Here is a 15,252-nt window from a genome sequence, read left to right as displayed (position 1 = left end):
CGAGATGAGCGCAACCTAGCTCGTTCATTAGATATATTTGCGGGCGTCTTTGGACCTTATCTCACGAGCACTCTGTACTTTTGCTTTCGGTCTTCTTTTTGTCCTCTTTCCTTCACGCCAGCCAAGCATCATAAAAAGCGACGAGCACGATTCTACCATCACGAGCGGCTTCTAGGCCCACGTAGACAAAAGATAAAACATTACGGGGAACGTTTTGAGCATTTACGTACAGGCATTTTATACCTTACCTCAAGCACAATGTAATACATGTACATTCATCATTTTACTGTCACAAATCATGACAAAATCTGTCCTGAGTCGGGAATATGACTTCCGTGTGCTAGCGTTGGGTTGCGCTGCAATCAGTAATCTTCATTGCAAATTGGGACGCAATTTGTAATGTTTGTTGACTTGTTTGGTTTTTATTCACGCAATGCAGTGCAAAGGCACTTGCTCTTTGTCTAAAAGAACAAAAGATCCAGGATCTACATTCTGAACACGCCAAATCTGGTCTCGCCGTGCTTGACGTCGTTCTTGCCGCCCATGGCGGCCTGCAGGCCCAGGCCGAGGTATCTGCGCGTATGCTCGGGTGGGATCACACCGTCGTCCTAGGAAATGCACAAAAGCCGATTAGCGGAACGGATCGATGATGGTATAGCAGCTCTCATGACACTGCCGGAGCCATTTCTCTTTTTTCTTTCTTTCTTTCTTCCTTGGTGTGTTGGTGGGGGGGGGGGATCAATGATTTCACACACGGAGGGAAGGAAAAGGAAAAGGAACTCACCCAAAGGCGCGCGGATGAGTACACGGCGTCGCTCTCCCTGTCAATACGGTCCTTGAGCTCCGGGTCTGCCTTCTGCCCGACCGTCTCCATGACGTTGGCGAGCTGCTCGCTGCCCATGACGCCGACGCGGGCATTGGGCCACATCCACAGGAACCGTGGCGAGTAGGCTCGGCCGCACATGCCGTAGTTGCCCGCGCCGTAGCTGCCGCCGACGACGACCGTGAACTTGGGCACGTCCGCGCAGGCGACGGCCGTGACGAGCTTCGCGCCGTGCTTGGCGATGCCGTCGCGCTCAGAGTCCTTGCCGACCATGAAGCCCGAGATGTTCTGCAGGAAGACGAGCGGGATGCCACGCTGCGAGCACAGCTCGATGAAGTGGGCGCCCTTCTGGGACGAGGTGCCAAAGAGAATGCCGTCATTGGCAATAATACCGACTTTGTGACCGTAGATGCTCGCGAAGCCCGTGACAAGCGTTGTGCCGTAGTCTCGCTTGAACTCGGAAAAGTGCGAGCCGTCGACTATCCGCGCAATGACCTCGCGAATGGGAAGGGGCTTTCGGAGGTTGGTCGAGGCGATGCCCAAAAGCTCAGAGGCTGGGTAGAGGGGTTCCGAGTATGATTCTGCGGGTGGCAACGGCTTCGCCGGCCAGTTGAGGTTGGTGATACAGCGGCGGGCGAGAACAATGGCATGGGCGTCGTCGACGGCGAGATAGTCGGAGACACCGGAAACCGAAGTATGCATGGCACCACCGCCGAGGTCTTCTGCAGAAACCTCCTCGCCCGTCGCAGCCTTGACGAGGGGCGGGCCAGCGAGGAAAATGGTGCCTTGCTTTTCCACAATGATGTTCTCGTCACTCATCGCGGGGACATAAGCACCACCAGCCGTGCACAGTCCCATGACGACTGAAATCTGTGGGATGCCCTGCGAGCTCATGCGAGCCTGGTTGTAGAAGATGCGCCCAAAGTGTTCTCGGTCTGGGAACACGTCCGACTGATGTGGGAGATTGGCACCGCCAGAGTCGACCAAGTAGATACACCTATACGTACGCCGAGTTAGCGGCACTGCCAGGGCCAGATGCGCCGTTTCCCAACCCCGCCTGGCGCATTACTTACGGCAGCTTATTCTCTTGCGCGACGGCCTGAGCGCGCAGGTGTTTCTTGACGGTGATGGGGTAATATGTGCCGCCTTTGACCGTGCTGTCATTGGCGACAATCATACACGTCACACCCTCGACCTGGCCGATACCAGTGATGATGCCTCCAGCGGGCACCTCGGCCTCTGGGTATAGCTCGTGGCCGGCGAGCGGCGAGAGCTCCATGAAGGTTGTTCCCGGATCGATGAGGGCGGCGACGCGGTCACGGGGCAGCATCTTATTACGGGCGATGTGCTTGTCCCTGGCCTTTGCGGGGCCACCTTGCTGCGCGGTGCTGACGAGCCTCTCGAGGCGCTCCATCGCCTCCGCCATGAGTTTCTCATTGTCCTTGTATTCTGGCGACTCTGGGTCGACGTTGCTGGGGAGGACCGAGATGGCGTTTTCCTGGTAGGGCGCCGCATACGTCGCTACCGTCCGCATCGCCGCGGGGACTGCGTGGGCCTGGCAGCGCGGGACAGGCAGTTGGGCGAGAGCCGGGGCGGCTGAGCGCCGGCGGAGGGTGGCGGCCGGGCGCGTACAGCATCGTGCCAATTGGCGAGAGACGCCTGCGAGCTCTCTCGAGGACTTTGACAAAGACATAGCCGTCGGTGGTGGTGCTCTAGGCGGCTGGCTGGTAAAGTGTCGCCAAGCAGGGAAGACCGGAGCTGGTGTCAGGCGAAACAGCTCCCCACAGAGAAAGAGAAGGACACGGACTCCCCGGGACAAGGCGGAGTTGTCGTCGTCGTTGGTGGTGGTGGTGGTGTGAGGGCTGAGCACGAGGCACACGAGGCACGGAGCGAAAGAAAGGGAAGGGGAAAAAAAGTAACGAACTACAAACAAGAGCACCCGTGGATGTTTTGCGTGCCTGTAGTGTAGAGGGAGGTGTCCCGCAGTGCAGTGCAGTACAGCACAGCTGCCCCAGGACGTTGCGGCCGCGCCCCGAGGGAAGCCGCGCACACCCGGGCCCCACCCCCGCGTTACCCCGGCTTAAGCCATTGCCGACGACAGCCTCGTCCCCGGCGCCTCTTCTCCAATTCTGCGCCCGCCCTTCCCCAACTACGTCCACCACCACTCTTTGTTGCCGTTCCTTGCATTTCGATTTGCCCGTGTCGGCTCGTGGTCATTACCCAAGGCTTCATCACCAGACCCTTAACCCACGGCTCTCCGGTCTACCCCACACCTTTCCTGGCAGTCTTTGGATATCCAAGACAAGCAAGCCCGGCCGCCGCCATAGCAACGACGCACAACCACACACATACAGACACAACCTAGAAAAATGAGAAAGGCATTCGCCCTCGCCGCGAGGTCCTCTCGCCGGCCCACAGCGGCCAGGAACCTCCTCGCCAGATCCTCCCCCGCCACCACATCACAGCAGCAGCAGCAGCAGATCCGCCACGCCTCCGCAGCGACCTCGAAACACCCGCAGGGCTTCGAGCCGCCCACGGCATCCGACCTGGCCGAGCTGCGCGAGCGCGTGCAGGAATTCACCCGCCGCGAGATCACCGAGGAGGTCGCCGCTAGCACGGACAAGACCAACGCCTTCCCTAACGACATGTGGCCGAAGCTCGGCGAGGCCGGGTTCCTGGGCATGACGGCGGACGAGGACGTGGGCGGCCTGGCGATGGGCTACCAGGCGCACTGCGTCGTCATGGAGGAGATTTCCCGCGCCAGCGGCAGCATCGGCCTCAGCTACGCCGCCCACTCGCAGCTCTGCGTCAACCAGCTCCAGCTCAACGGCAGCGCCGAGCAAAAGGCAAAGTACCTGCCCGGGCTCATCGCGGGGACCTCGGTCGGCGCCCTGGCAATGTCCGAGTCGGGCGCGGGCAGCGACGTCGTCAGCATGCGCACGACCGCCAAAAAGGTCGACGGCGGCTACCTGCTCGACGGCACAAAGATGTGGATCACCAACGGGCCCGACGCGGACGTCGTCGTCGTCTACGCAAAGACGGAGCCCGACAAGGCCTCCAAGGGCATCACGGCGTTCATCGTCGAGACAAAGTCCGACGGCTTCAGCTGCGCCCGCAAGCTCGACAAGATGGGCATGCGCGGCAGCAATACGGGCGAGCTCGTCTTCGAGTCCCTGTTCGTCCCCGAGGAGAACGTCCTGGGCAAGGTCAACGCCGGCGTGCGCGTCCTCATGGAGGGTCTTGACCTCGAGCGGCTCGTCCTGAGCGCGGGCCCGCTGGGCATCATGCAGGCCTCACTGGACCTCGCCCTGCCCTTTACGCACCAGCGCAAGCAGTTCGGCCAGCCCATCGCGCACAACCAGCTCATCCAGGGCAAACTTGCAGACATGTACACCAAGCTCCAGGCGTCGCGGGCCTATACGTACAACACGGCTAGGGCCGTCGACGAGGAGGGCACCATCCGCACGCAGGACTGCGCCGGTGCCATCCTGTACGCCGCCGAGAGGGCCACAGAGTGCGCCCTCGACAGCATACAGCTGCTCGGCGGCATGGGTTATGTCGAGGAGATGCCCGCGTCGAGGTTGCTGAGAGAGTGAGCCCGTCCCCTTCCCTTTGTCCCCCTCCCCGTCCCTGTTTTTGGTGCCAAAGTGCAAGGTTTGCTAACCTCATTGCTTGTCACTTTTTAGTGCCAAGTTGTACGAAATTGGTGCCGGAACGTCCGAGGTTAGGAGGATGGTTATTGGGAGAGCATTCAACAAGGAATATGCCCGTCTCGGAGCGTAGAGAGTCTAGTACTCTGCGAGCTTACCTCATTCACAATTGTGCATCATTTTGTCCGAGAGATTCCAGCATCTCGTAGAGCATCCAGCCTCATTGATACATACGAATAAAAGGAGAGATCATAACGCCGCCGTTCTTTCAGGTATACCTCATCCCTGTGTCCTTGCAGCACCTGGAGGAGTCGGAGGAACGAAGGATGAAATTCATGGCTCCTAGTCATCCGCTACATTGGAGACCGATCGAGGGCTAACCTGAGCGGGGGAGTGAATGCGACTTACAACTGCTACACGGCGAGCCTGATGCGTCAAGATAAGCCTACATGGCCTCTGGACTTGGATCCCTGCCTGCGTAGATAGACGTCCTCGCCGGTGTGGTGGAACAGATATGATAGAGAAAGGTTGCACAGCATGCAAGGCGGTCGGTTCCCCCAGAGGAGGCGTCCCTCTCTCAGTTCACATCCCAACTCAAACCCCAGGTGACAGCTGTCGTGCTCGGTGTTGTGTCGCGCTTCCATGACCCTCGGTGAGGGTTTGCAAGAGGCGATCAGAAGCTGGAAACACGGTGGGTGCGTGCTTCATCTGCGATCACATGGGATGCAGTCCGCTGCGGGACGTCGCACATGGCGAGACAGGAGCATGGCATGGCTGCTGCGTGTCTGCTTCTCCCGCCTCCGACGGATCAAGCCCCCACGCCGCCTTGGGCGACCGGGCGCCCAGGTGGCACGAACGCCCCCCCGGAATTACTTGCGCCAGCAAATTCTGTCAGACCGTAGCGCCATTTGCGTACCGATGAAGTGGCAGGCGTGCGGATCCGGGTTGGTTCTCATGTATCCCTGCTCATTTGCGTCGGGGGTTTGTTGCGCAAGCGGCGCATCGTGAGTTGGGTCGAGGTGCAAGACACTTGATGGGGCTGCATCCAGACCAAATTAATTGCTGTCCGCCAGGCAGTGCTTGAGAGTGCTGCCATGTAATGCGATTTGAGCTATCGCCAAAGTTGGGGGGAAAATGTAAAAATAAACCTCGAGTCTGAAGCCGATCAGCTCAATCAATGATGGCATAATGGCGAGCAGAATTGTTTGCGTGATTCTTGATCGTGGCGACCGTGGTACGGAGTCATTACACGATGAACAAGTAGGGTTAGGAGTGGCTGACGACAAGGTCACCCGTTGAGGAATGCCCCCAGCGGCGCGGGGTCCTCGCAACCCAAACGACGAGGTTTTGCTGAAGGCATTGATAGACCCAGCTGGAACTTGCCGTTGCCTTGATACGATACAGATGACGGCGCATGCATGCAACCAGAAGAAGCAGCCTCACCGTGCTGGAAACAATTTGGCGTGCATGCAGTTCACAAGCAGCGCAGCTCCTGCGCGCGCGTGCGATCCCGGGGGCGTGGTAACACAACGTCGGATCCTGTTCGGACGCTCGAGAACCCTCTTGTGTGGACGACGGGCTTATCAAAGTATGTTGCATTCAGTTGGCCAAAGGGACTTTACTCAGTGTGAGCAAAGGCCCTCGCTCACCCGAGACAGGGGGTTTCGGGGTCTGCTGCCGGAACCGTTCTCGGCAGAAGCCACATGATTCAGGCCGCCACTCGCTCTATTCATGCTCGAACCTCAAAAGGAGCGGATTCTTGTACCCGCTGTTGGCGGAGTCTGAGACAATGCAAAGGCTAATGCAGGTCTTCCAACCACTAGCACCCTTGAATCCGCCGTCTTCACGACATGGCGTTGTGCACGGTCGACGGTGCGCAGTCGCCTCCTCATTGCATGCAGGCGGGGATGATAACGTGCCTCGGATGACGACGGCGCCCGGCGAAGCGATCTCGCGAGTGCTGCTCACCGACAGACCTCCTCTGCATTGGCTCGTGTCGTGCCAAGTTCGGTCGCAGTGTAACAGACCCATGGCTGGGCAAATTGGACGCTCACACGCATGGAAGGAATGGGACCGATCGCCATCAGTGGCTGTGGCTTGCTGATGAGGCCCGCGTGGTGCTGGGATGCTCCATCGGGCCGTACAGTACAGGGTGCTCGACAGCTACCGATGATGCCTGCAGAGGTCAAGATCCATGGAGGAAACGCGCCAATGGTCCGTGATGATTTAACCTCCCTTGTGTTCATCCATGCACTCTGCACATTGGCAGATCCCAGAACAGCCCCTCACGGGATGTAAGGACTGCTGGCTGAATGTTCAAAACACCATGGACGGCATCGCATCGATAGTGTCAACCATTGCACTGTCGGCCAGCCAATGAGCATTTGGCCTCATTGCTGTTCTGGGTGACGGGCATCGAGGTGTTGGAATCGGGGTTTGGGCGCCTGCAGAGACACTTGCAGGTCGGCCGTGTTCCCAGTGGGCGCATGGACCGTAGGATGGTGCGAGTTGAGAGGAAGCAAGGGGCACGGCGCGCGTACCAGATGATATCCGGGCGCCCGGTGAAAGTACTCCTTGTCTTGCCAAAGCACACTACGTGACTCGGGCTCTGCAGCAATTCCAGGTGATCCATCATTTCGTCCCCCTTTCAAGGAGTGTTGTGGAGGGTCTCACCGGTCACAGGCTTGGCCCATGACCGAAAATGGCTGTCCACATTTTCCTCGGTTGTGCCTCAATGGTGCAAGGTTGGTGATTATGGACCACCGATTCCGTAAGCTTGTCAGAGTGGGTGGTCGCTCTAGCCTCCTGGAACCGAGCGAAATATATAAGGGTTGCATTTTCGGTGTGAGCCGCCTTCGTCCTTCTTCAGGGTTATGAGGCCGCCCATGAAGAAGACATGAGACTGCCGAGCAAAGTGCAAATCCGCCGCAGACGAAATTGTTAAGAAACAAGATACTTGTTCTGACCCATCCTGTCAGGCATCAGCAGAACGATGGCTCGTGGCGTACTCATCAGACCAACCGAGACGACGGGTCAACACCCCATGCTGGCGGGACTCGCCTGCAAGCTACAGCCATTTATTGTCGGGCCCCAGATCAAGGGAAAGTTCCAACATCTCATCCGACGAGAGGTGTGGGCAAAAGGCGATCCAAAGCACGTCGTGGACTGGTCAGATGGACGGACGTGGGCCAAGATTCGGAGAGAGGGCTTCTTCCACCGCTCCGACGAGATCATGGTCAGCTGCGGTACTGTCACCATCAGAGACTGCGCATCGAACCGTCCGACCGTGCTGGTCGTCTACAATTGCGACATTGGCATATTCCAGCTGCCCAAGGGCCGCAAGGACTTTGACGAGGGCCATCTAGGGGCCGCGCTGCGCGAAACGACCGAAGAGACAGGGATAGCGGTCCGGCCGTTGAGGTTGAAATTCGCGTCAAGAGCGACGGTGCCGGCCAAGGCGATGGGAACCAGGGACTACGGCGCGGAGGACTCACGGGCGGGCTGGACAGAAGGACTCAGCAATGAGAGTATTGGCGTCAGCGAATATCCAGACCCGGCAACGGGAGCGTGGCGAAACATCCATTGGTTCGCGGCAGAGCCGATTGGTTCGATGGAGCGGGACGAGAATCTGATGCCCGAGGAGGACGACAGGCGCAAGTTTTCGACATTATGGATGGAGGAGCACGAGGCAGTGGCGAGGCTGAAGCTGGACGACGAGCGTTTCATGGTACAGGTGGCCTTTGCACATCTCTCGAGCATGTCAAGGATGGAGTTGGAGCGGAGCAGAGCCTCATTAGGGACACAGTAGACTGCAATGACCAGCCAGCAAGGGCGGAGGCTCGCGCGTAGAGGCACAAGACGATACCCGGAGGAAACTGGTGGTTCTGGCCTTGGCATATGATTGCACACATCGAGTTGTCAGAAGAACATTCGCAAAATAGATGTGGCGTCCACTGAGCGTACCTGTGGCGCCCTTTCCCTGTCGGCGGGGAGTGGCTTTGACCTGTGGGCGGACAGACAGAGGGTTGGCCCCTGCCACAAACACATTGCTTATCTTATTCATGGTTGTTTCGATCGGAGCAAAAGGGATCGGGCGCCTTTCCTCGTTGCATTGGCGCAATGGTCATGCGGGAACATGGGAATCGCATGCCGGGAATATCCAGATGACATCATCACAGCAGAAGGTCCTGCCGAGCTAGCGAGTGGTGCCGCGCATATTACCCCACACTCGAGAGCTTCGTTGAAGACGAGCTTGGGCATCAGAACAGCGAGCTATCGGCTGCCGACATGCACAGCCATCTGGGCTGGCCACATAGGCCCCCCGGCCTGTCTGTAACTGTGATGCCATGGGGATAGACATCAATCGCCACGAGCTCTTTTGGCTGGACCAGCTGGCCACCCTCTGCCTCCAGAGCACCAGCTCTTCTGTGCCTCGCGAGCTCTCCTCCCCTCGTGGATCTCGACGACGAAAAGCAACCCCAAACTCTGTACAGCTGCGTGCGGGACATGCCGCATCTCCAATTGCCCTCCATTGGCCGGGCCCAGGCAGCTCGGTTGGTCCCAGGAGCTCCCAACCAGCTTGTGGTGGGCCGGCCACGAATATGTACCTGCCCTCCTCCTACAAGTGCGCTTCCACTCCAAAGCTCCCACCTCTCTCGCCGCACCGACTTCTCTGTAGCAGTTCCCCACACCCACACCCATCACCACCAGCCTTCCGCCAGCCCACGATACACCGCGCAGCACAACTACCACACCGCCGTCATGTCTGGCATGCCTGCTCAGCAAGGCCACTCGGCCGCCTGCTGTAACATCCCGCCCGTCGTTTCCAAGGGCTACAGCCCCAAGGGTTCGTACGAGGAGCTCGGCGGATACAAGAGCTGTAAGTCTCCTAGACAGACCAACCAACCCAGTCCAAACGGTCCGGCAACTGTCAGAGATACCCCGGACTGATTCATGTCGCCCATTGCTCCAGACGTCACTGGCCCCGACTCCGCCGCCAAGGGCATCATCGTCATCTTTGACATCTTTGGCTACTTTCCCCAGACCCTCCAGGGCGCCGACATCCTCTCGAGCTCGCACGACCACGAAAAGTTCAAGGTCTTCATTCCGGACTGGTTCAACGGCGAGCCCTGCCCCATCGAGATCTTCCCGCCCGACACGCAGGAGAAGAAGGACCAGCTCGGCGCCTTCTTTGGCAAGTTCCCGCCCCCCGGCATCGCCTCCAAGGTGCCCGCGTACGCAAAGGCGGTTGCCGACAAGAACCCGCACATCAAGTCCTGGGCCATCCTGGGTGTAAGTTCACAAAGAGTATTCCTTTTCGTCCTCACAAGCCCTTCTCCTCCTCCTCCTCCTCCTCCTCTTCTTATAATTTCCGCAAGCCTGATGCTAACACCGGGGCCCGCATGCGCGCCCGCAAACACTCCAGTACTGCTGGGGCGGCAAGGTCACGACGCTCGTCACCTCCTCTGACGAGAACCCCTTCAAGGCTGCTGCCATTGCCCACCCGGCCATGGTCGACCACTCCGAGGCCGAGAATATCAAGGTCCCGTTCTGCATGCTCGCCTCCAAGGACGAGCCGGCCGACGAGGTCAAGAAGTTCGAGGACACGCTCAAGGTCCCCAAGCACGTCGAAATCTTTGGCGACCAGATCCACGGCTGGATGGCCGCCCGGTCCGACCTCGAGGACAAGCGCGTCATGGACGAGTACATCCGTGGTTACGAGACTGTTCTCAACTTCTTTGCCAAGCACGTCTAGGGCGATTGGCGTCACTGCAGATTGTTCAGAGACTTGGCCGGTCGGAATAACCACACCGGTCTGCCGTACACGGAGTTGCTGACTTCCGCCCACACACGACTATTCGATGAACAAGTAATACAAGCAAAAGTTCTCACGATGCGATGTAATAATATCATTGACATGAAGTTCGGCCGAGACGTTGTCCGAGGTGTACGGCCTCTGCCACGTATGTGCAATTGTTCTAAAAAATTACAAATGGTATATTCCTGGCTGAAACAGTGAGAGAAGTGTGGGTATGTGTGAAGACATTACTGCTCCGCTCCGCCCCAAGGCATTAAACGCTGCAATAGAAGAGCTCATTTGCAATATCCGAAAGACCAGAAAAGAGAGAATGTCGTGTCAACCATGTCGAAGTTGGTCGTCTGGAGCGCGTGGGTGTCCTCCAGCACCGGTGATGAAAATGGAATATATACAGTCAAGAACGTCGTAAAGAAAAAAAGAGTGCGAGCCCGGCCATCAAGTCTGGCTCATAAAGTGAGACTTGTCACGAGCAGGCGCCTAGGCATAGCCCGCCTCGTCGTCGTCCTCCTCCTCCTCAGCAAGAGCAGTCTGCCTGCTCGGCAACGTCGAAGATCGCGGCCTCCTAGATGCCTTCTTGTTGGTTTTCTTGCCCTTGTTGTCCGTCGCCCAACCGCTCATGAGCTGGCCAAATATAGCCTCCTGCTTCTCCATGCGGCGCTGGATGGCCTGCAGAGCCTCGGACTGGTGGTCTTTCGGCGTGGGGAGAACAGCACCGATTTTCTCGCTTGCAGGAGCGGTAGGTGTCGCGGGAAGCTCCTTGGTCAGCGGCGACTGCGGCACGCTGGGCAAGGGCTTGATCGAGATGTGCTTCTCGGGGGATGACGAGCGGCCGGTCTGGAACGTCTCGTGGGACTGCCGCGTGGTATCGATGGATTGCCGCTTCGGGTTCATGGCGAAGAACTCGCCCCGCGCGCTCGTCTGGGTGTTGCGCCGCGAACGCGGCCGCGACATGTTCATCTCGACACGGGCACTGAGTTTCTGGCTGGCCGTGCTGAATTGGCTTGAGCCGGAGGGGTCGCGCTTGTGAGCGGGCAGGTGATGGCGGGGATGGACGGTGTTTTCGTCGTTTTGAGTGCTTCTGCCGTTGAGCATGGCAGTAGCGCTGGTGACGGCAGCCGTGGACGAACGACGTGCGGGTACTGCAGCAAGGGAGTCGGCAAGGGACATCCTCTTCGCCTCGGCGTTCATGTCCGGGACAAAGTCGTTCATGTTGAGACCCATGTTTAGGGTGCTGGCCATGCCGTCCTTGCGCATCTCTGTCAGCGTGCGATTCATGTTCTCGAGGAGAGGCACCATGATGCGCAGGTACGCATCTCCGCTCTTCTCCAGTCGATCCAGTCGCTGCTCAACTTCGATGCTGACGCGGTTGTTGTTGCTGTTGTTGCTGTTACTGCTGCCAGTGCTGGTGCGGTCGCCAGCCTCACCTACAGGGACGCTTCCAGCGATAGGTGCGCGCTTCTCTGCCGAAGGCGAGACCATGTCTGCAAGCTCTTTCTCTTTTTCCATCTTCTCTCTGCGCAGACGCTCTTTGATAGCGGTGATACGCCACTCAAGTTCCCTGTCTCTCTGGTGCGCCTGGAGCCACGCGTTCTCCTGACGCTCCTTCTGCTGCATGAGGTGTTTCTCGCGTCTGCGTTGCAGAGAGACACGATCCCAGGATGCTTCCGCGGAGCCGGAATCGGGAGGCGTTGGCAGTGGCTGTACTGGAAAGCTCGTCCTCAGAGTCTGCTGCGTTTCCGGAGACATTGGAGGTGTTGGCATCGTCGAGATACTGTGACGCTTCTTTGGCCCTTCGCGGGCGTCGGGCATCGCAGATATTGACATTCTCGCCACCTTGATTGGAAGAGGTCGCTGGGGCTTGATCTTCAGCCTCAACGCAGATCTAGGTGGAAGGATAGGAACAGGCTCAGTTGTCAGCAATGAGAGTGGGCGCAACGGCGAAGTCAACTTGGATGAAGGTGACGGGCGTCCAGCAACGTTCGCAACCACGATTAGTGGGGATAGCGTCAAGTTCTTGCGCTCCGTGCTCCTCGTTGAGCGGTGATAACTTGCCACCAGGTGCGCTGGAGTGCTCTCAAGCACCATGACCGGTGATATGGTCCAGTCGCGATCCATACAGGCTTTGCTCGTCTCCGACTCAGGCTCGTTGTGTTCCAAACCATCATGCTCTTCGACATGACCACAGAAATCTTGCACCGTTGGAGTCGTCTTAGGCGAAGGCAGTGCGTTTACTGGTCCCCTAGACAGTGGCGAGACAGCCATAGACGAGATCCTCTTCGCCTTGGCGCTGCTCTGCGTGAACCACCCCAGAACTGGCGAGTCGACTGCGTCGCTGCCTACTAAGGGGTTTTGAAGCAGCACGGAGGTCCGTACCGTTGCCAAGTCTTTCTGCTTGTACTCCCGTACCTTGGCCTTCCTGGCTTTGCGACGTTCCAGTATGCTCCTGGGCTGGAGCTCATCGTCGTTCAGTGTGGAGTACAGCGATGAAGGTGTGCCAGATCTCTCCGAGGCGCACGAGCTCATATCGACATTGCTGCTATCGAATGAGTTTGCCACTGATGCCTTCCTCCTGTTGATGTGCTGAGACTCTTCCGCCGCTCGAATAATGCCGGATCCCATCGTGGTATGCTTCCCTGGGAAATCCTCTAACGCCGAACTCAGGTCCGTCGCAAAAGTCGTGTCACTCCGGGTAGACTGGCGGTACGAGTCATCTGTTAGACCAGACTGGCGATAAGAGTCGTTCGTTGTGGCAGATTGTCTGTAGGAATTGGCCAGGTGAGACAAGTCATCAGGATCGTCGCTCATTCCGGAGTGACGGTTAAAGTCGTGGAAATCCAGATTGGCTGAGCACATGGAATTTCGCTGCGACTCGTCGGCTGTATAGAATGAAACCGACGATTCGCATCGCTCCGGCTTCGTAGTGGATGCAGAGCTTGATGAACGCGGTCTCTGAGGCTCATCGTCCTCTAGCGTTGTAGAAGTGGCCTCGGCAGGTGCGACTTTAGGGTTTGTACGCTCTTCAACCGGCTCGGAAGCTAACGAAACATCCGGCTGAGAAGATTGGATCTTGGCCTCCGAGATCGCGCATTGAGCTTCCCCAGCTTTGATGTCGGGCACGGGTGCCTGCTCCTCTAGTTCAAAATCCTCTGCGTCTGGCTCAGGAGGCCGGACAGTCAACTCCGCGCTTGACATTTTCCCATCAGATAGTGATTCCATTGTCACGTTCGTTATGGTCGTTTCCTCTTTCTTCGGGAAGGGTGACGCAGAAGAAGGCTGCATGGGAAGGATCACAGAGAAGGATGGGTCAGGCAACGAGACACCGTCCTCGAGGACAAGCTCGGTGGATGGAGCTGGTGGCGGCGACTTTGGGGCAAACTTCATGAGCATTTCGTCCAAAGAAAATGTCTGGTCCTTGTTCGAACGCAGGCTCGAGGTCCGGGGTTGTATCGCCAGAGGCCGAGTCGCTTGTGCCGAAGGAGGTCGGGGCCCTGAAGAGCTGACACTACTGGTTGGACTGTGCCCCGGAGTACTTTTTGGTGGTGACGGGAAGTTCATGGCTGCCAGCATCAGGGGGAACCCTGGCGAGTCTGGAAGTATCGTTTCCTCCGGCACCGTCAAGCTCGAGCCAACCGTGAGTTTTGCCGGCCTGGGCTTCCTAGATGAAGGCGGCGACCCTGGTGGCGATGTCTGCGGAAACGCGGACAATCCTCGAGCGTGAAGCCTCAAGGGAAGTACTGAAGGCTCCTCGAGCGTGTCAAGACGTATCTCGGGGAAGTTTTGTTTCTCAGGTTGTTCCATGCAAGGTGGAGTAACGGCGGAGCGGGTGCTGAAACTGGTAAGATCGGGGTTCCGGCTGATATTGGGTGGGAGGGTGCTATCATGGGCTCCACTGGCTACCGTTTCAATGTCGATATGGGGCTGTAGCCTTAGACGATTTGATATTGATGATGCAGTTCTCTCTCTGGAGTGCATGGATGAGACTGCGTTGCGAGGTCTGATTGAAATGATGCCAGTGCCCTGGTCCAGATCAAGCGGCGACGTTTGAACTGGGCTCCGAGAAGCCGGGGCCGAATCTTGTGCACTGCTGTCGGTCACCAACGAGAGATGCTGTTCAAGTACCCTGTTGAGCTCTGCAAAGTCGCTTGATTTTGCTGACGATTGCTCTACATCGAATTTGAAACTGCTAAATGTCGGCAGGTCGAGCGACAGTGGAGCGTTTGAGCCTGCCGGGCTCGTCGGACTGAGTGCTCCTCGCGAGGAGATCCTAGCCGGCCAGGATGGGCTCTCTGGACAAGCCAGTTGCTTCTCCGAGTCTGCAGTATACACCGGATACTGCGACCGGCCCCAGGGACCATCCACGACGTCAGGCTCCGGCACCGAGATTGCCAGGAAGCGGTTACCCTTGGTGGTGATTCCAGGGCGGGCGTTCTCCGGCAGCGGCTGGAGTGATGTTCGCTCCAGTTTCGACATACGACTCTTCAGAGTCTGGAATGACCATCGCTTGGGGCCTGGACCGCTGCTTGGCACTCGGAAGCATTCGTCGTATCGATTCTGGGCAGATTGAGACCGTGGACCGGTGGTCCTCAAGAACTCTGCAAGCTCCTGTAAGGCCTGACGGTCAACCTGCTCACGTACCACATCGCGCAGCTCGTCCTCGATGGTGGCTGTTGCATCGCCGTACGCATCTAGCATGTTTGAAGCTGATTTGGACCTAGGCAACCGAACACGCCGGGGGCCTTGCGAGGCACTGTCCAGCCGTCCACGGTGCGGGCGCACAAACTCGTCCTCAGACGACATGGAGTGCCGGCGCGACGACTCCTGACTGGACCGCATCTTGAGATTGTGCTACCAAGCGGACGCAGCTTCAGATTGTATCGACTAGAGCATGGTGGCTCGGAACGAGGCGTGACAAATCTAGAGTAGAGCAGTGCGGTGTTGTGTCTACGAGTTGTGAAGACGCT

General features: G+C 58.0%; 5 protein-coding genes across 5 annotated transcripts; 3 read left to right on the top strand and 2 right to left on the bottom strand.

Annotated features, from left to right (window-relative positions):
* Nucleotides 1-485: 485 nt before the first annotated feature.
* B0I36DRAFT_359045 (carboxyl transferase) lies at nucleotides 486-2,357 on the bottom strand (the record flags this gene model as incomplete). Its single annotated transcript, XM_046158067.1, has 3 exons — nucleotides 486-608; nucleotides 785-1,820; nucleotides 1,897-2,357. The coding sequence occupies 3 exons, from the start codon at nucleotides 2,355-2,357 to the stop codon at nucleotides 486-488; spliced, it is 1,620 nt and encodes a 539-aa protein (XP_046016453.1).
* An 835-nt stretch (nucleotides 2,358-3,192) lies between these two features.
* On the top strand, nucleotides 3,193-4,606 carry B0I36DRAFT_236642 (isovaleryl-CoA dehydrogenase; the record flags this gene model as incomplete). Its single annotated transcript, XM_046149480.1, has 2 exons — nucleotides 3,193-4,415; nucleotides 4,510-4,606. The coding sequence occupies 2 exons, from the start codon at nucleotides 3,193-3,195 to the stop codon at nucleotides 4,604-4,606; spliced, it is 1,320 nt and encodes a 439-aa protein (XP_046016452.1).
* A 2,859-nt stretch (nucleotides 4,607-7,465) lies between these two features.
* On the top strand, nucleotides 7,466-8,281 carry B0I36DRAFT_359043 (uncharacterized protein; the record flags this gene model as incomplete). Its single annotated transcript, XM_046158066.1, has 1 exon — nucleotides 7,466-8,281. The coding sequence occupies one exon, from the start codon at nucleotides 7,466-7,468 to the stop codon at nucleotides 8,279-8,281; it is 816 nt and encodes a 271-aa protein (XP_046016451.1).
* A 953-nt stretch (nucleotides 8,282-9,234) lies between these two features.
* On the top strand, nucleotides 9,235-10,228 carry B0I36DRAFT_359042 (Alpha/Beta hydrolase protein; the record flags this gene model as incomplete). The annotated part of the gene is made up of 3 exons (XM_046158065.1): nucleotides 9,235-9,352; nucleotides 9,446-9,765; nucleotides 9,899-10,228. 3 exons carry the CDS (start codon nucleotides 9,235-9,237, stop codon nucleotides 10,226-10,228), a joined length of 768 nt encoding a protein of 255 aa, XP_046016450.1.
* Nucleotides 10,229-10,734: 506 nt separating this feature from the next.
* B0I36DRAFT_402827 (uncharacterized protein) lies at nucleotides 10,735-15,217 on the bottom strand. The gene has a single exon (XM_046161739.1). The coding sequence runs from the start codon at nucleotides 15,122-15,124 to the stop codon at nucleotides 10,769-10,771; it is 4,356 nt and encodes a 1,451-aa protein (XP_046016449.1). The 5' UTR covers nucleotides 15,125-15,217; the 3' UTR covers nucleotides 10,735-10,768.
* Between the last annotated feature and the right edge of the window lie 35 nt (nucleotides 15,218-15,252).

Source organism: Microdochium trichocladiopsis (genome assembly GCF_020744255.1).
Source record: "Microdochium trichocladiopsis strain MPI-CAGE-CH-0230 chromosome Unknown B0I36scaffold_2, whole genome shotgun sequence".
Lineage (NCBI taxonomy): Eukaryota > Fungi > Ascomycota > Sordariomycetes > Xylariales > Microdochiaceae > Microdochium > Microdochium trichocladiopsis.
The sequence above is the reverse complement of the archived record's forward strand: the minus strand, read 5'-3'. Positions and strand labels throughout refer to the sequence as shown.

Excerpts from the sequence above, each read along its gene's own strand:
- B0I36DRAFT_402827 (XM_046161739.1), bottom strand. The coding sequence starts at position 15,124 with ATGCGGTCCAGTCAGGAGTCGTCGCGCCGGCACTCCATGTCGTCTGAG.